The sequence below is a fragment of the Dioscorea cayenensis genome, chromosome 16 (assembly GCF_009730915.1).
Source record: "Dioscorea cayenensis subsp. rotundata cultivar TDr96_F1 chromosome 16, TDr96_F1_v2_PseudoChromosome.rev07_lg8_w22 25.fasta, whole genome shotgun sequence".
Lineage (NCBI taxonomy): Eukaryota > Viridiplantae > Streptophyta > Magnoliopsida > Dioscoreales > Dioscoreaceae > Dioscorea > Dioscorea cayenensis.
The window spans coordinates 23,533,137-23,551,934 of record NC_052486.1 but is presented as its reverse complement, the minus strand read 5'-3'; the positions used below and the strand labels follow the sequence as shown (position 1 = coordinate 23,551,934).

The 18,798-nt window shown below is 33.3% G+C and overlaps 3 protein-coding genes across 3 annotated transcripts; 2 read left to right on the top strand and 1 right to left on the bottom strand.

Moving 5' to 3' along the window:
* Positions 1–6,610: 6,610 nt before the first annotated feature.
* On the bottom strand, positions 6,611–8,663 carry LOC120278847. Its single transcript, XM_039285586.1, has 4 exons — positions 8,416–8,663; positions 8,247–8,319; positions 7,895–7,995; positions 6,611–6,922 (listed from the first exon to the last, which is right to left on the bottom strand). The coding sequence occupies exons 1-4, from the start codon at positions 8,575–8,577 to the stop codon at positions 6,869–6,871; spliced, it is 390 nt and encodes a 129-aa protein (XP_039141520.1). The 5' UTR covers positions 8,578–8,663; the 3' UTR covers positions 6,611–6,868.
* Positions 8,664–10,024: 1,361 nt separating this feature from the next.
* LOC120278783 (choline-phosphate cytidylyltransferase 2-like) lies at positions 10,025–13,571 on the top strand. Its single transcript, XM_039285515.1, has 8 exons — positions 10,025–10,301; positions 11,111–11,224; positions 11,336–11,431; positions 11,693–11,735; positions 11,844–11,999; positions 12,144–12,212; positions 12,519–12,629; positions 13,155–13,571. Exons 1-8 carry the CDS (start codon positions 10,117–10,119, stop codon positions 13,257–13,259), a joined length of 879 nt encoding a protein of 292 aa, XP_039141449.1. The 5' UTR covers positions 10,025–10,116; the 3' UTR covers positions 13,260–13,571.
* A 1,640-nt stretch (positions 13,572–15,211) lies between these two features.
* Positions 15,212–18,505, top strand: LOC120279581 (plastidal glycolate/glycerate translocator 1, chloroplastic). The gene is made up of 8 exons (XM_039286508.1): positions 15,212–15,530; positions 15,600–15,915; positions 16,331–16,592; positions 16,709–16,824; positions 17,326–17,435; positions 17,566–17,743; positions 17,876–18,005; positions 18,153–18,505. The coding sequence occupies exons 1-8, from the start codon at positions 15,423–15,425 to the stop codon at positions 18,301–18,303; spliced, it is 1,371 nt and encodes a 456-aa protein (XP_039142442.1). The 5' UTR covers positions 15,212–15,422; the 3' UTR covers positions 18,304–18,505.
* Positions 18,506–18,798: the final 293 nt, after the last annotated feature.

Genomic DNA, 18,798 nt, shown 5'->3' with positions numbered 1-18,798 from the left:
ACTTCTTCTTCTTTTCGTCCAGGCCCGCTTCATCACTGCCGACGATGTTGATGTTGATCTCCCTGCAGTGTTCCACGGCCCCGATCTTGTAGCTTATGGTCTATGCGAGAACATTCCTCCCCGTCAGTGACCGAATCTTTTTGACTTCGGCTCCCATCCAAGATCGATTGATCTTCCCAATCGTCCATCAAGATCAACAGATTGGTCGAGTCCTCCTTCAAGATCTGCTGATCCGCTTGAACTATGGATGTGTGGCTGGGGCGAGAGCCGGTTGAGCACCGACCTCCTCAAGGCTGTGGAAAGTCCTGGTTTCAACACTCCTTCGCCGATCCAGATGGCTGCCATCCCGTTGGGGTTGGAGCAACGCAACATGATTGGGATTGTGTGGCACAGGAATCAGCTACCCAGATGGAGGGAATATGATTGTTTGAGTTAATGGGTTAATGGGTTGTTTGAGTTTGCTTATGGATTGTATTGATTTCATATAAATGAAAAGGCAATGATATGTGTTGTTTGAAATACAGTGAAATGTTGGTTAATGGGTTGTTTGAGTTTGCTTATGGATGAAATTAGAAGAATATGGATGTAATTAGGAGAAGAGTATTTGAGAAGGTTAGTGCTAGCTGTCCTGGAACGACAGATGCTTGATGAAATGTCAATGTGGCAAGGTTGTTAGGATTGTATTGATGAAGATAAGGCAAAGTAAATGACCATACTGCCCTTTGTTTATTTTTATTAAAATTTAAACTTAAATAAATCGAGGAAAATTTGTTTTTTAAAAATTAAAAGGCGCGGCTGCTGTGCAGCCACGTCTCGGGTGTAGCTTAGATCCCACGGACTCGAGTCCGTGGGATCACTACCCTGAATGAGTATTCATTCACTGTAGAAATATTAGTAGTTTAAAGGGATAATGATGTTTAGGTGCCAAATGGTTGAGATGGCATATATATATATATATATATATGCTGTTATGTATTAATGTCATAGACTTAGATAGATATATATATATAAAGTAATTAGAAATGGATGGACAGCTTTGTTTTTCTCTACTCCCAAAAACTATATTGAATTATATTGCAAGTTGTTTATGATGTATAGTCTTCAAAATGTCTCCATCTTTTGTGCTCATTGTTAGTGACTTTTGGACTTGTGGAAGGTCTACTACTCTTTTGGTTTTTCATTAGGATTAGTGCCATGGATTTTTTTGTACAAGATGTGATCTTTTAGGACAATATTATTGTTTCTTTGATATAACACCTTCGTTTGATTTCAAAATTTATATATGTTAATTATTATTATTATTATTTTAATTCAATGGAGAATCTTGGGTGAAATGAAGAACACTCTTCAAGAAATCTCAAACTTAAGTACGTTGTTATTAGATGTATTTTTTTAATGAAAATGGATAAGCCATGCTCTTGAAGAGCAAGCAATCTCATAAATAGCACATTGTCACACTAGACACTTTAGCATTGAAGGGATGGAAGAGACTGTCATAATGGTGTAATTTATTAACCATCTCTTCTTAAATTATTCTTTAGATGTTCAAATATATATGAACCACATTAGTCACATATTTAGACTCACTCAGTTTCATAATTCCTTAAACTAATTAAGGCTTCATGAAGATCCCATCTAATTGAGCCCCATCTCAAGGTCAGAGTGAACCTCTTAATATAGCTTATCGTTTGTAATATTTAACTGTAATAAAAAAATTGAATTTTGAAGTATAAAAAAAATTTCTGTTAATTACGCACGACTATAATTAAAATAAATCATTTTTTTTTGGATCTATGTAATTTGAGAGGTAAAAAAATATCAAATTGATTAAGCCAATTTTGACAATTAAACTTAACTCTAAATTCACGGGATCCTACTGCATTGATCGAATTAAAAACTCGATGAATAAACACTAGATCTAGGCTCTAGCTGGCCCTATTTCCATTAACGCTCATATCATTTTAGAGATATCAACTACTTTGTTTTGTATCCGCTCCGCTCCATTATTTAACGGAGGTATGATTTATTCATTTTAAAAAATAATAATAAATAAATCTCATAAATAACATTGTAGATCAAGATAAAAATTCAAAGAGACAAAAAGGACAAGTAGGAGAGTGCCTAAAGGCTCAAAATAATCATAAAAAGGAAGTTAGAAGGGATCCATCATCATCTCCACATGATTTTTCTATTCACTCTACCACATGAATTCCCCATTAATTTGCATGGTAGGTGCCCAATTAATAACCACATGAGAGCATCTATCTAGCTAATTAATGAAGGTGTATCTCAGTGAACTCTTAATTAAACAAACTTAATTTGTTTAAAACCCACCAACTTGACCTTGTATTCCAATTAAATTCAAATTCAATATTTATAAATCAAATCACCCACCACTTCATGTCTTGCAATCTTCTCCAACTAATAACACCAACTCTTCCCATGTTCATGCATGAATAAGTAGCCACTAGGATTCTATATCTCAACATCACCACCACCTTTTTTCTTTGTCCTTCCCATGCCCTTATATTCTAATCCCTTATTAAATTTCACAAAAGATTTATATATATATATATATATAAATTGATAAAAGTGATTAAACTAATTGACTTTAGATGTGGTCTTTTGATAGGATTAATTAAGCATGGTGATATATATATGATCAAGATGATAGATATTAAGTATTGAATTTTGACTACTTCATTACATCATCATTTGTGAAATCTATCCGCTTGTTATTATGACATAATGTAGAAGAAGAAAAAATAAAAATTAAATGCTGTTAGGTAAACCTAAATTAGGCATAAATCCAATCTAAATCAACAACCTCCACACTTGTCATGTATGAATCCTAGAACAAGATCAAGATTAAGTCCTTCACTTATTATTAACATCTTAATTAAAGCAAACTAGTGAAGAATGTATGGTAATTTCTTATTAACTACGCTTTATGTTTTTTTATTTGTCAAATTTACCTACTTCACAATTTTTTCATGGCAAATGGTCTTTACAACAGAAATAATCTTATTTCCATTCAATCGGCTAAGATCTTATCTTTGTGTCCACTGATGCTGCTTGGGATCATCTATCAGGTGAGGTTGGATTTGGTTTCATTATCTACACTAATCTTCACATTATATTACTTGCAGGTGCTGCTGGTGACTCTTGTACCTCACCCCTTTGAGGCTGAATTGAGAGCTATCTACCTTGCTTTGAATCACTACAACTTGAATGGGTGGCATCTGGACATTCTCTTCTCTGATTGTAGAAGCGCCATTTGGTTACTCAAGGATTTCAACAATGTTATGGCTTGGCGGTTTTCCAACTTAATTCACGACATCAAAAACTTAACCCAACATTGGACCAACTTATGCTTTGAACATCATGGAATCAAACACCATCGCTGATCGTCTAGCAAACCTCAAATCTCTCTTTTTGCTCAAGGCCATGATTGACCGCGCTGGCTCGAAGACATTTGCTCTGCTTCCTGTCTTTTTTTTTCTAGCTTTTTCGTTGTTTGTCTCCTTTTTCTTCTTGTTTAGTTCTTTGGAACTCAGTTTGAAAAACCTACTTCACACATATTAAGAAAATCAATTGAAGTTAGTTTTAATAAAAGTGGATAAACCACAAATTTATTAAAGAAAAGAGAACCGGGAAAACAAAGTACGTAGTGGCAGACAACAAACAAGACAATCTAAAGAAGAAGAATCGATTTCTCATCGTGGGATGAGAAAGACAAAGTAACGTGAAAAATAAAACTAAGAAGAAGAAGGAGAGTCCGGCTGCAAGTCGGTAGTCTGGAGACACGATCCAGCTCAGAGTGAAACAAGCGGATTACTCCCGAGTCGAATTAGGGCGCCATATCGCTCGTGAGGTCGATGGACACTGGAGCTCATGAAGTTTAAGGAGCGCTTTACCTTCTGAACAGCCTCAGAAGCTTCCAGTTGGTGGAGATCCGAATCTGCAAAATCAGGAAAAGAGCCATATTAGCAGCTTTTAAGAATTGTAATAGAGAGTGGTGCACATATTTGGTTGAAAATACGATTGTTGCGTTCCAACCAAATATTCCAGAAGATGGCTCTGGAACAGAGATCCCAAATTTAAATTTTATAAAAAATTTCATTACTTTCCAAAACTACCCAATTTAAAACTCCACTAGGGGGAGTATATAATTTAATGTTTTGTTGATTACTCTCTCAATTCCTGAATACATGTCATTTAAGGATGTTACACAAGAATTAAGGACAACATTAAATTATATAAACTTTAACATAAAAAACAACTAAATTACTGGGGTTGTTTGGTATTGTTTTTCTGTTTTTTGTTTTTGTTTCAATTTTGTTTTGTTTTTGTTTTGTGTTTTTTTTTGTTGCCAATTTTTTGAAAACAAAAACATGTTTGAATACAAAAAGTTGTATGTTTTGGAAAGCAACAAACACAAAAGCATAAAATAAAATATATTGTAAAATTTTGTATTTCTTCTTAATTTATATTTTTTATGATTTTTAAATTTTTTTATATTAGTACACGAAATTAAGTTGTATTAATAAACAAAGTTTTTATATATATATTTTTATAAAAAAAATATAAAAATAATGAGATGCCAAATCTTTATAAAATTCTATTAGTCATGACAAAAATAAAGGAAAATATGATATATATAAATCTTTTTGTGATAATTAAAAAATATTTAGAAAAAAAAACTGAAGGAGATTTCTCAATAAAAATATCAAATCTCTGATCATCTTTTAACTCGATTTTTCTAACTATCTTAAAAAAATTACAAATAAATCTCAAAAAAACAGATGTGAAAAAAAAAAATTTTAAGATAGGAAAAACCAAAGAAAAAAGTTATAAAAATTAGTTGGCACGTTTGTCTAAACCATTAATGTTTATGAGAAAAAAATAGTAATTAATGTCTTTAATTGGTTATGTTTTGGAAACGTTTTCAAAATAATTGAAAACATAAAATTTGTGTTTTCACTTTTTTTGAAACACATGGATGTTGTTTTCAAAATTTTTGAAAACAAAAATAGCTTACCAAACATGTTTTTCTTGTTTTGTTTTCAAAATTTGGAATTAGCAACAAAAACAAGGATTTGCCAACAATCCCAAACGACCCCTAAACTATATATATTTTGAAATTATGCATTTTTCTTGAGATTATAAATATTATTCTCTTTATTTATATAATTTAGAAAATTAAAGATGGGTAAAATTGAGAAAAAAACAATAAATATTGCTTTTGATATTATAAAACAACAATTTTTTTAAAATATTTTTTTTAAAACAATATGTATTTTGGAATTGAGGGATTATGATTTATTAAAAAATATATAAATAATATATTAAATTAAAAAAAATTATTTAATACTGTATAAAATTTTTTTAATGGAATAATAAAAAAGAACTTTAAAACATGATAAGTACAGAAGGTGGAGTTGCTAAAAACAGAGTGAGAGAAACAAGAGCGGCATGTGTTAATGTGTTTATATGAATATTAAAAGAAGTGCTCTAAACTTGGGGATTCCCAAGACATCATAAATGTGAGAAGATGGTGTCAAAAATGAGCTTAATTATTCATCAACAACCATAAATATTGAAGAATAGCATATTAGCATGGTGATAAGCCTTGGGAGTTGTGGACCATGTCTGTTTGTACTGTAGATGTGAACTTTGCTTCCAATTGAGATGGTTATTAGTACTAGTATCTTTTCCTTGGGTTTTGGAGAATGTTATTCATGTAGTAACATATTGACTGATTTTATTGAATTGATTTATATAATAATATTTTTGCATATCACTAATGCAAATGTTTAATTGAATATACTTATTCAAATGATAAAATTTCAGTACATTTATGATATCCTTACATATGTTAATAATTAATAATAATCCAATAAACTCCATCACCATGGTATTTAAATTTTAGTAAAACTTACTGTCCTTTATTCTTAAAACCACTAAATTGATATAATCAAACATAGTTAATAATTCAATAATATAAATGTACTTGTAAATTTATTTTAATAAAAAGCATAATAATAACTTTTCCTTGACAAGTGATTGAATAGAATTTTTTCAAAATTTTTTTTCAAGAGAAAAGTCAAAACCAACAATTATTTAGTCAATTGACATTGAATCCTCCACACAAGGTATTCATGTCTCACGAAGAAAACGAAGACACGTGTCATAAAACTTGCGTTAGTGCTACTCGTGTGTACTCATCGAATCCGAGGAGTAGGGTGTCGAAAAGTTTGCGTTTGTGTTCGTCATGTGTACACAACCTTGCCACGTAACTTCTCCATATTTATTTAAAAAACAACGAATATCCACCAACCAAGTGAGTATACACTGAATGAGCTTTAATCAAACTCATTATCACACAGTGATTGGATCATGGTGTCCATATTCAAAAGAAACTCAGCTTTCTTATCTTCTTGCCTCCACTTTGTTCATGGTGCTAAAAAACCGAAACCTCTTTAGAGCATGCCGATGACTTCTGTTGGCAAGTCTATCAAAATACTAAACATTGAAAAGAAAAGAAGAATCTGAAAGCTAAATAATTGCATTGTTATCAAAATTTGAAGTCAAAAGGACTTTGCCAAGATTGAAAGGAAAGATCAATTCATTAGAGATAAAACACACAGTACTGAAATAATACTCTTAAAAAAACTATCACAAACACACTGATATACGTTCACACCGAGCACTCGTATTGTTATAAAGATGCTCATCGACTACTTAGTGGTTACTAATTCTGAACAAAACCGGTCTGAGTTGAACATGCAAAACAGTTTGGTGCAATTTCAAAGATGTACAAGATTTTCTTTTTACCAAAAATTTGAACTTCACTAGGTTTGAAGCATCATTCCACCATGGCATCTTCAGTAGGTTTAGTTGCCGATTTTTCGCCTTTACCTGTTAAAAGAAAAGTAGAATTCATAAACTAAGTGAACAAGTATTTGCCAGACCAAGGGAAAAAAAGTTAAACGAGGTGAAACAGCATGCTATATAGAGAATGCAAGATCTTTCTGATTTGGTTGAAGAGATTTACTTCCCAAAAGCAGTTAGGCAAATGTGGTTGGATGTTGAACTTCTAAAATTTAACAGCTTAAAAAAACAAGATGAGAAAAATTATAGTCATGCATTTTCACAGTCAGAGTATGTCAATGTTGCCAATCTTGTGAACCACTCAAATAAGTCTGCATTATATATTACGTAATGTAATTCACAATTAACCATTCAGATAAGTCTCTGATTGTTTTACAAAATGTAATTTAGAAGTGAACCATTCAAAGAAGACTGCCGTTACATTGCATAATGTAATGGTTTGAAAGTTAACCATGATCAATCAAAGACCTATACCTCATCCAGTCTATGAGGTTCATCCCATAAGCACCTTAATGACATTATAGCTATCTCATAGTCATTTCTTGCAGGGGGGCAAAAATAGCAGCAATCAGTTGTTCTTTTTCTCTCGAAAATAATAGAAATGTTGTTAAATTAAGTTGGCCATTCGGCAACCTGCCTACTCGAATCCACTAACTTGACAACATAAACTCTGAATATTCGTTGACTAAATTAAATTATATATGTCACACTATAGTGACAAAAGAAATAAATAAATATTGTTTCACAATCCATAAAGACGAAGAAGTGGCTTAATTGAAACTAGCACTATGCATGCCATCATATCTGAAACAAATAATATAAGCATCATGTGTCATAAACATCTAAATCACAACAAAAAAAAACAAAAACAAAAACAGAGCATTATTATCAAGCATAAGATCAAAAGCTCTTACAATAACATAAATTCAAAACCACAAACTTCAGAAGATATATGTAATGCAACTTTAAAAAAGGGTCAAGAAAATTAACCTTTGCCTTTTTTGCCTTTGCCTTTGCGCTTTAATTTCTTGATTTTAAGTTTTGAAGCTTTCTTAAGAGAGAACTTCATTGGAGGCTTCTCACTGGTATTCTTAGAAGTCCCTAATGACAAGAAATTATCGTCACTCAACACTATCCAAAAACAAACATGCATAATCAACTGTTGAACTCAATCAATAAATCTACAGATTATAATACATTTAAGCAAGCAATTGCATTTACTAGCTTGGTTCAAAGAAAAAAAAAACTCATTTTTTTAAGAAATCTAAACCAAATTAATCTCTGGCCTTCTGTTTTTCATTGAAGATGTGATTTGGAACACTAAATAGACCATTGATTAGAAACAAAATCACCTTCAGAATCAGCTATTGCCATCTCAACATCATTCATTGTCACCAAACCTTTCTCAATCGCCTCCTTTTGATCCTGCAATTCCAAAAAAAGATGAAATTTTTTCAGCAGATAAAGCTTAAAAAAGGAGAATAAAATTAGAAAAGATGGGTTTTGAGAGATTTAGAATACCCTGCGCCATTTCTTCAGCAGCTTGTTCTTGCGCTTACCGGAAAGAGAGACAGACGACGCCCTCTGCTTCAGCTTCCCCGTTGCAGGGTCGCCATGAATGGCCCTTTTCCGCTCTTGATTCTTCGCCCTCTTCTCCTTGAGGATCGCATTGTACTTGGCCATGGCGTCTCCAGAGATCGAAATCCTAAACCCTAACGCCCAGTTCCAATTTGAGAGAGAAACCCTACTAAGCGTTGGAATAACTTATCCCTCTTTCCCCCTTGAATAGTGGAATAATAATAATTAACTCTTCTTCTTTTGTTTTTTTAATAATATTAAATTAATTGAATAATTTAATGCCAACGATCATTTGGTCTATTGACATCGGGTTCGATCCCCATCTTGCACAAAGTGAGGGCATGGTTCGGTGGTGAGCGCCGCTTCCCACGTGTTTGTCCCTAGGGTTCGCCTTTCTCTAAAAATAATAACAATAATAATAATAATAATTTAATATGATTTTTAGTTTTGAAATATTTAGGTTGGCAAATATGAATTGAAAATTAGGCGTGAGTTTTTGGAATTAAAATTTTTTTTAACAGAAAAAATTATATAAATTTGGTCAATTTTGCATGCAATTAATGCTGTTAAATTATAATTTTTTTAAAAAAATAAGTATAGATTTTATAAGTGAAATAAAATTTAGTATTAATTAATAGATTTATTTGATTTTTTAATTAAAGCATGTAGAAAGGGTTTCATCGTTTAGGGAAAAGAAAAAAGGGAAAGCGAAATTTTAGAACAATTATTAAACTAACATCGATTTGCAATTAATTACTAAATTTATAATATTAATATAGATTTAAGTATATGATCAATCCTTAAAATTAAATATTTCTCTAAAAAATGCTGATTGAACCTCTGATTTTAATTTTTATATCTAGAATCTTAGGCACCCATATAAAAAACACATAATTAATTTTATTAATATATTTTTAAAAAAATATTTTTTTATAATTTTTTTACTAATAAATGTCTGACACTTTTTTCTTATTTAGTATAGAGTTAATACCTTAAATAGACAATTGATTAATGAAAAGTTAACTTATTTTATTTTATGCATGTGATTAAGATTCAAGAAGTACTAAAAAGATTTAAATTAATTTATAATCTTAGTAAATTATTGAAAACAAAATAAAAAATATTTATATATAAATTCAGTCGGCAAAGCGGGACACGGCTCAATCAATATCCCAAGGCATTGATTGATTAATAGTCAACTCAATCAGACGGCCACAATTGATTGATGTGATTCAATCAAGTCGGCGCGATGTGTCCCGTGTGTTTCTCCTCGGGCCCACCTTTAAATCACATAATAATTCACACACTTCCCAACTTTTTTTTTTTCTTACTTAAACGGAGCTCCGAAACCCGGTAACCCGTTTGCATTTGTTTGGATACTGGTATTTCAAACCACGGGCGACAAAAAAAGTTTTTTTAATAAATGATTTTTTTATTCAATTTCATTGCAAATAAAGTCAATAAATAATTAATTTTTTTATTTTTATTTTTATTTAAAGGATTATTTTTTTAAAAAAATATATATATATATTTTGGAGGAGACAACCTCGTGACCATTCCTTCCTCTCTTCATCGCGCGCCAAAGAAAAGCTCCGCTTCCCTCGCGAGTGGAGAAGCGGTGATCGGACGCCGGAGGCCGATATCATGGCTCGGGAGCCACCACGGACGCCGGCGGACGATGATGCTGAGGCGCTTGCTATTGCCTGGCACGATTCGTCGCCGGCGCTTCCTCCGCCGGACGAGGATAGACCCATCCGTGTCTATGCTGATGGGATCTATGATCTCTTCCATTTCGGGCATGCTCGAGCTTTAGAGCAGGCTAAGAAATTGTGAGCTTTTCTCCTAATTTTTAGTTTTTATTTGTTTGTTTTTCTTATCCCTCTATTGCCTTTCTCAATCACTGGGAAATATTGAGGGTTTGTTTTGGAGATTATGCCTATGAGGTGTTTGAAATAGTAGGTTAGAATGCGAAATTGGTATGTTCATTATGCGAATGCGAAGCATAGTGGTGATTATTAGGATTATTTTTTGAAATTTTTTTGGTTCTAATGAGAAAGCAGGCTACAAAATTGTGAATTTTTCTCCCAATTTTTAGCTTTTGTTTCCTTTTTTTATGTTTTTCCTCTTGATTTTCTCTGTATCTGTGAAAAAATCTGGGATTTTCGGATGTCTGAATTTAAGTTAGCTGTTTGACATCTTGAATTGTTATATACTTAATTTTTTATTCATTATGCCAATTTATACATTTTGTTAGTACATTTTAAATTGTCTAGCTCTTGTTTGTGGTATGTCTAAGGTGAAAAGATTGTGATTTTTTTTTAGCTTTTGGGGTTCCATTGTTTTGTGGTTGCTGATCTGGGGAGATTGGCTCAATCATCATGTTTTGAATGTCACATAGATTAATACCTTAAATCAAACTTGCTGGGAACATGTTAGCTGTTGATCAAACTTTATGCTAGGTGTTTGATATTCTTTTCCATTGCGATTGACCTTATACCAAATTCATCTCGCTTCTGAATTTTTAAAATTTTTACTTTTTTTTTATCAATATTTGTGATATGAGATTTTGTATGGCCTACTTCATTATGGATTATATAGATCACTCTTTGTAATATCAAAAGCAAATGCTGTCTTCCAGATTCCCCAACACCCATCTGCTTGTTGGCTGCTGCAATGATGAAATCACTTACATGTTCAAGGGGAAAACAGTCATGACTGAAGCTGAGCGCTATGAATCACTTCGTCACTGCAAGTATGTATTTTTACAGGCATCTTTAAGATCATCTGATATAAATGTTTAGCTGCAAATATTCATCGCATGTAATTGCTGTATTTCTCATTGTTTTCTGCTCATCCATCACAGGTGGGTTGATGAAGTTATCCCTGATGCCCCTTGGGTCCTCAATCAGGAATTCATTGACAAACACAAAATAGACTATGTGGCTCATGACGCTCTTCCGTAAGATTGCTTTCTGTACAGTTTTAAAGTTATTGATCATAATGCAATCAGAAAAACTCTGTGTGTTTTGACCACCTTTTTATTTTGACTCTGAAAGTTTGATATATCAATTTTAGATTCACATAAATGGTTAAAGCATCAGTAGCTCTTCCTTGCATGATGAATTCTTAATTTCTATGATGCTGGAAATAGAAGACCTTTATGTTATTTTGCATCTAATCTTTGTTTCCATTCTACTAATAAAGTATTTTCATGTTGCAGATATGCAGATGCAAGTGGAGCTGGAAACGATGTCTATGAATTTGTGAGTATATTTATGGAGGTTTATATGGTATTACTTTATTTAACTACAAAACAGGACAACTACTCTTTTTGCCTATTTATTCTTATGTTAGTGGATCTATATGTGTAGGTCAAAGCCATAGGAAAGTTTAAGGAAACAAAGCGCACCGATGGTGTTTCTACATCAGATATAATAATGAGGATTCTTAAGGACTATAATGAGTATGTAACACGTAATTTAGCTCGTGGGTATTCAAGGAAGGACCTTGGGGTGAGCTATGTGAAGGTATAATAATATCTTTTACTGTTTTTTTCTAGTAGCAGTAGTAAATTAGACCCCTTAATTCTTCCTTCTTTTTTTATTTTTTTTTTAATTTTTTTTTTAACTTGCTTTGATATTTGAGAAGTGTCTTCTCATTGTTGATTTCAGGAAAAGCAGCTGAGAGTGAATATGGGAATAACTAAATTGCGCGCCAAAGTAAAGGAACATCAAGAAAAGGTGTGTTAAAAAGTCATTAGATATAATTTCAAAATTTAACTTTTATTTTACCTCGACTGTCCAAATGTGGCATAACATAGCACTATATAGTTAAGGCTTCACAGTGAACTTTTTTTAATTTTATGTTTCTGGAGTGCCTCATAAACAGCAATTAGATCTCTTCTTTCTCAATTACTTTAGGTGAAAGACTTCAATGTAGGAATTTAGATCTCTTTTACTATTTCTCATGCTATCCTTTCTGATGGTAAAGAGGATTGACATCCATGCCTCAAGGATATCTTACATGCAATATGTGGCATTCTGCAGTTGCATACAGTTGCAAAGATTGCGGGAACACATCATAGTGAATGGGTGGAGAATGCAGATCGCTGGGTTGCGGGTTTCCTTGAGAAGTTTGAAGAAGGTTGCCATATCATGGTAAGTCTTCAAAAGATATTGACAAACTTGCTAGAGTTTGATATATGTTGTTATTGTGATATTGAAGAATGAGGCCGCCTTGCTTGAACTCCTTCTAGCTAAATTTCACCCTGTCTGAGCCTGAGTTTTTTACTAATATTTTTTATCTGTCAAATTTTTGTAATAAGAACCTAGCTTCTGCGCCGCTAGGTAGGAATAATGGAACCTGAAATTTCTAAGCCTACTTAAATTGACCCTGATAGGGGTTGTTTTACTAATGCCAACAATGAATATGTTGGAGCCGCCTATCTTCTGTTTATTTATTTTTACCTATTTTTCTCTTCAGAGGCATTTAGTTAGTATACGGACAGTAATTAGTTTTGATCGGTGACAATGCAGTCTCCATAACCTTCCTATCTTCATATATTCATAGTTCTACTGATTTTTGGGTTCCTTCTTTATTTTTCCTTCAGTTGCTTGCACTAAGTCTTCTTGTAATCAAGATTTTCAGTTCTCTATTCATGATTATCGATACTTTCTTGACAGGAAACTGCCATTAAAGACAGAATTCAAGAGCGATTGAAGAAGCAGCTGAGCAAGGAGATGGGTTCTAATCTTTTGGAGGAACCCGAAGCTCATGGCGATATCTGAATTCATTTTTTGACATGAAGTTATGCTAAGTCGACCGAGAGGTAGGTATAAACATTCTGTTGTTATCTTAATGCAAACACAAATCATGTTGTTTACTACCCTCTTTTCCAACTTCACATCCTGAAGTCTTTTTTTTCTTTTCTCTCCTATCCTACAAGGAGTGTTATATCCATTATAGAAATTAGTAGATTGGTTGGAAGATCGTCTTATATTCGATCTCCTTTCTATTTTTTTCTACCTTGTTCATCAATAAGATGCTCTGTTTATCTTCATATGTATGTTTCATGTAATGAGAAATTTATTCTTTCCTTAGTTTTTGCTTCTCAAATTTTTAATCACATACTTTTGTATTCATAGTGTGTTATTTTACACATTGAGCAAAACTTAGATAAATTTAGCATAAATACAAAAGAGGATTACTTAAATTAAGGAAATAGAAGGTAACAAGGATACTTAAAGAAACCACACTTGGAGACATTGTTATTTGATTGATGTGGGGTTCTCTTTCAGTGAAAGCAAGATTTTGCTTCAAAGAAATCCGATAAAATCAATATCAAATGCAATATTATTTTAAAACACTTACGCTTAAGATGAAAAAGATAGAAAGACTGATAGGTCTGGATTCTTCTGATGTGATTTGTGCCTATAAATTTAGGTGGATGTAATTTTTTTGTCATTTAGTTCTCTAAATTTTAATTTAGTTTGAGTTGATGCCTTTCAAATTCATTGTTGATTGGTTATATATATATATATATATATTTTAAACTTATATACATTTTTTTTAAAAAAAATAGAGTTAAATTGTCAGGTTCAAAGAAAAATTACTTGCACTAAAACTATTTGGTGTGACGTGCGGAGTGACGAGAGTTCAAATTCTTATTGAAGTAGTCCATATTTATGCGCCATAGAGACGAGTGTTTGTCGTTCTTTTAAAAAACATTCACTTGTATAACTTTATTTATTTATTTATTTATTTATTCTAGTGAATGAGATGTTTTGTTTTGTGTGGGTATCTTTGAAGTTGAAATTAAATTTAACCTTCCTAATAACAACGACGTGAATGACAACAAAAATTAGACACAAAATATAATTTCTAGCAATTTTTTTTTTAAGAAAAACTCAAAATTTTGGAAACCACACTCTTTCTCACAGAGCTAAATCTTCATCCAATCCTCAACACACTTGGTCCCCAATCATACACGAGGCCCAATACGTAATATAACAAATCAAACTAAAGTTTTATTAATTTTTAAAAAAACAAAAAACAAAAAACCAACACAAACATAACCGAGAGCCTTTTTTTATTATCTTTTATCATCGTTTGATAATTTCACCCCACTCCTGGCGACCTTAGTGAGCTCACGTCAAGATTGGGCCAGCTCGCTTAATTGAAGGTTGGGTCGAGCTCAACGTGGTCAAGTGAGGTACTGTAACGAGCGATGTTAAATAAGAGTAAAATTGAGAGGACAAATAAAGAGAAATCAGTGTTAGCTTACTAGTAATTATCTGTGTTTGTGAATTTTTTAAAGATGTTTATTTTTAAGAGGTCAGTCAAACCACCATAATTAATGCATATCTATACTTGTTTATCCTTTACTTTATCACATATCGATTTTATAAAAAAAATAATAAAAGATAATCTGCTCGGGAAAAAATAAAGATCTATCTATAGCTTTCCAGTGTAAAAAGATGGTGTGGGACATTTAAATGTCCTAAATTTAAGTTCACATATTATTGGGTGAGGATGTACGGACTAAATAATTAATTCCCAGTCTGCGCCTATTTTTAATTAACTGCGCTCGTTCTATTTATAAAAAATAAAAATAAAAATAAAAATAAAAATAAAATAAATAAATAAATGGTAAAATGTTTAAAGATTAAAAAAAAAAACAGGACTTTGTGATTTTGCTTTCCTTCCCGCAAAAAACCAAATAATGAAAGAAAATCTATATTCTTCTTCTCCACTGCTCTCTTCTCGTCCCTTTCTCTTCTCTCGAGCACACGTCTCACTCCTCCAATGGCTGCCATCGCGCCTCACCCTGTTCTCTTGCTTCCCCGTCACTCCAAATCACCCTCAGTCCCATCACTACTCCATTCTAAAGCACCCCACCTTGTTCTCCCTCAGAACCCCACATCTCTTCTCAACTTCTTCCCAGAAGATCCATGTCACCCAGCTCTGACAAATCTCTCCCTCTTCTCCTACCCCGAGCTAGCTCTTCTTCCCCTTCTGATGTTTCCGCTGATAAAAACCCCGCTTTTGGACTTCAATCTGTGAGCTTTTCCTTCTCATTGTTCTTTTTATGTGAATACTTAGTCTTGGTTGTGTTTTCTTCTTGGTAGTTTGTTGGGGTTCTTCATCTTGTTGTTTCGTTGGGGTTAATCCTTGCCGCTGATAAGCTGCTCAAGCAGGCTTTTACCGAGGCGGCTATCAAGTTCCCAAGTGCTCTTTTTGGGATGTTTTGTGTCTTCACTGTGTTGATAGTGTTGGATGTTGTGGTTCCAGCGGCTGCCATGGGTTTGATGAACTTCTTTGAGCCAGCAACGTTGTTTATCCAGAGGTGGCTTCCTTTGTTTTACGTTCCATCTTTGGTGGTTTTGCCGCTGGCTGTGAAGGATATTCCTGCTGCTTCTGGGCTTAAGATTTTGTTCATATTAGGTATGTGCACCATTTGAACTAAACTGATGGTTAGTTGCTTAACTTGAGCAATGGTGGTGAAAGATGAGGTTGAGAGTGGATAAATTGCTTTTTGGTGAGTAAAAGTCATCTACTTTTTTGGAGAAGTTAATGATGATGTATGTCTAGCGGTCTTGTATGAGATTTGGTATAGCTTAAGTAAACCTATCAGTTTGAATTCCTTTAGAAATGCAACTTTGCTTGAATATCTGAAAAAACTTCAATCTTTTGAGCTTGTTTGTCCTAAACTCAAAGCTCATCTTCGAGGCTTTGAGGAGTTTGTCTTGGGAACTTCCTTATGTGTTATATGATTTACTGGATCTTACTTCCTGATGTTCTCTTTTAGTGGATTGTGCATGAGTATGATGATTTGGTTACCTTTTTAATTTCCTTTTAGTTGGAGGTTGGCTGGCTTCACTTTCTGTTGCCGGGTACACTGCCATAACAATTAGAAGAATTGTGAAGACAAAAATGATACCTGCTGAGCCTATGGCGAGGCCTTCTCCATTTTCAAACATTGAACTTTGGGCTTGGACTGCTATTTTTGTTTCATCACTCGTCCTGGCATTTGTAAGTCCAACAGCACTTGGAACCAGCGCAAGAACATGCCTTCCCTTCCTTCTTGCTTCTACAGTTCTGGGTTACATGATTGGTATTGGGTAAGGTGTTTTATTCATTACAAAATCAGAAAGGATCTGTTCTGTTAGCCATATATATATATATATATATATATTAACTTTCTTAATTGTCGATCTTTGTGGGTCTTGCTATTCAGATTACCAGCTAATGTCAAGAAGGTCTTCCATCCAATTATTTGCTGTGCCCTCTCTGCAGATTTGGCAGCACTAGCATATGGGTATTTCTCCCGGTCTGGAGTGGATGCTGTTCTAGGTTTATTACGAACCCACTCTATGTCCAGCATTTGGTTCTTTTCGATACAGAATTCTTCATGCCTCCTGTTATATAATTGTACCTAGTTCCATGATCTGAAATTTAAGACGTCCCTTGTGATTTTAACCTGCTTACATTTTAAAATTTTAGGAAGAACTTGATAGTCCACATTAAATTTTATCACTTAAATCTTATTACAGTGGGGTTGACACACATAAAACTTTATGTGCATTCTTTTTGGCTTATCAATGGTGATGTTCTGGTTAATGCCTTAATGGTCAGCATGCTTAGAACTAGACTTCCTAATAATAAGAATAATAAACTTTTCCTACAACTAGGGCAAACTTTTGCATAATTAAGGCTGATAAATGACTCATCTAATGTTAATTCAATACTTGAAGGGAACATATTCTGTTGTGCATTCCTTTCCATGCTTCAGAGTTTTTGATTTTTGATGTCTTTGTGACTTGCTCCTTCATTGATTGCTTAAGGGTCTTGCAGGCAACTACCTCACAAAAATTCCATCAAATCCTGGGGCTGGTGATATTCTTATGGGATTTTTGAATTCAGTCATTATTTCATTTGCCTTTGCAATGTTCAAACAAAGAAAGGTAACCATGTACGCCTAATCTCGCCATTTTTATTATGCTTCCTTTGCTTCTAAGTTTTACTGTGGGATTTGTGTGATTTCTTTTTGGTGAACTTCTAATGGCTTAATGATGTTGCATACTGTTTGTTCAGCTGATCAAGAGGCATGCGGCTGAGATATTCACATCAATTGTCATTGGAACTCTGTTCTCTCTCTACTCGACTGCAGTCATAGGCCGTGCAATTGGCCTCGAATCAAATTTAACCATATCAATTTTGCCAAGATGTATCACTGTTGCATTAGCCCTCAGCATAGTGTCCTTGTTTGAAGGTACACCTTTGATTATCACCAAGTTCGCAGGCAAATGTTTGATGATTTGAAACTTAATACTGCAGTCAGTTCCTTTGCAACTACAGTTAATCTTGTTAAATTATTATCTTATTTCCTTGTTTGTGGCTGAAGGTGTAAATGCATCTCTTACTGCTGCTGTTGTGGTTTTAACTGGTCTTGTTGGAGCTAATTTTGTACAAGCAGTGATGGATAAACTTGGGTTGAATGACCCCATTGCTCGAGGAATAGCGACTGCTTCTAGGTACAACTTGTTAATCGTTTTACACACGACGAAAAACTAGTTCATGCTTGTCGAATAACAATGTCACTAGCCATCTTAGTTTTACATTAGTATTCAAAAACTTCATTAATTGTCCTCATACTTAACTCACATGTTCATGGTCAACAGTGCTCATGGATTGGGAACAGCAGCATTATCCGCAAAGGAACCAGAAGCTCTTCCTTTTTGCGCCATTGCTTATGGTCTTACAGGGATATTTGGTTCACTCCTTTGCTCGGTGCCCGCCGTTCGGCAAAGCTTGCTTGCGGTGGCTGGCTGAAAGCTCAACTCATTTTACTGGAAGCTCAATTCATTTTACTGATCACTCTCCTTATTATGTTCAACATCATGTCTGCTATATCAATGTTATTTGATCTCTTGTGGATATAATCTTCTCTATGTACTCATTGAAAGCTCAATCTTCTTTGAATTTATGGCAGAAATTGCAGGCCTACATTGAGGCCTTCTCTATTATTTATTTATTTGATAAATAAATGTCAAGTGCTCATATTTTTAAAAAAATCGGGTGCACAACCACGAAGAAAACTCAATAGACATGTGTCTTTACCTTGTGAATTTTGGGGTTTAATCTCGAGTTCTCCATAGAATGAACATTTTACGTAAAAGATCTATATTAATAGACTAGAAAGTTGTTGATTATTTAATGAAAATTTTGTTGTGATCATTGGTAAAATTTGTTTAAATTTATACACTTTATGTTTGTTTATTTTATTTATTTATTTATTTATTTATTTATTAGCAAACTTTCATTCTT

Bases quoted from the DNA above. Each gene is read 5' to 3' on its own strand.
- LOC120278847 (XM_039285586.1), bottom strand. From the start codon at position 8,577: ATGGCCAAGTACAATGCGATCCTCAAGGAGAAGAGGGCGAAGAATCAA. The intron at 7,996-8,246 runs GTGATTTTGTTT...TCTTGTCATTAG, and splicing joins GGCAATAGCTGATTCTGAAG to GGACTTCTAAGAATACCAGT. The intron at 6,923-7,894 runs AAAGGCAAAGGT...TTTCTTTTAACA, and splicing joins AGCGCAAAGGCAAAGGCAAA to GGTAAAGGCGAAAAATCGGC.
- LOC120278783 (XM_039285515.1), top strand. From the start codon at position 10,117: ATGGCTCGGGAGCCACCACGGACGCCGGCGGACGATGATGCTGAGGCG. The intron at 12,000-12,143 runs GTATAATAATAT...TGTTGATTTCAG, and splicing joins TTGGGGTGAGCTATGTGAAG to GAAAAGCAGCTGAGAGTGAA. The intron at 12,630-13,154 runs GTAAGTCTTCAA...CTTTCTTGACAG, and splicing joins AAGAAGGTTGCCATATCATG to GAAACTGCCATTAAAGACAG.
- LOC120279581 (XM_039286508.1), top strand. From the start codon at position 15,423: ATGTCACCCAGCTCTGACAAATCTCTCCCTCTTCTCCTACCCCGAGCT. The intron at 16,825-17,325 runs GTTTATTACGAA...AGGGTCTTGCAG, and splicing joins TGGAGTGGATGCTGTTCTAG to GCAACTACCTCACAAAAATT. The intron at 18,006-18,152 runs GTACAACTTGTT...CATGGTCAACAG, and splicing joins GGAATAGCGACTGCTTCTAG to TGCTCATGGATTGGGAACAG.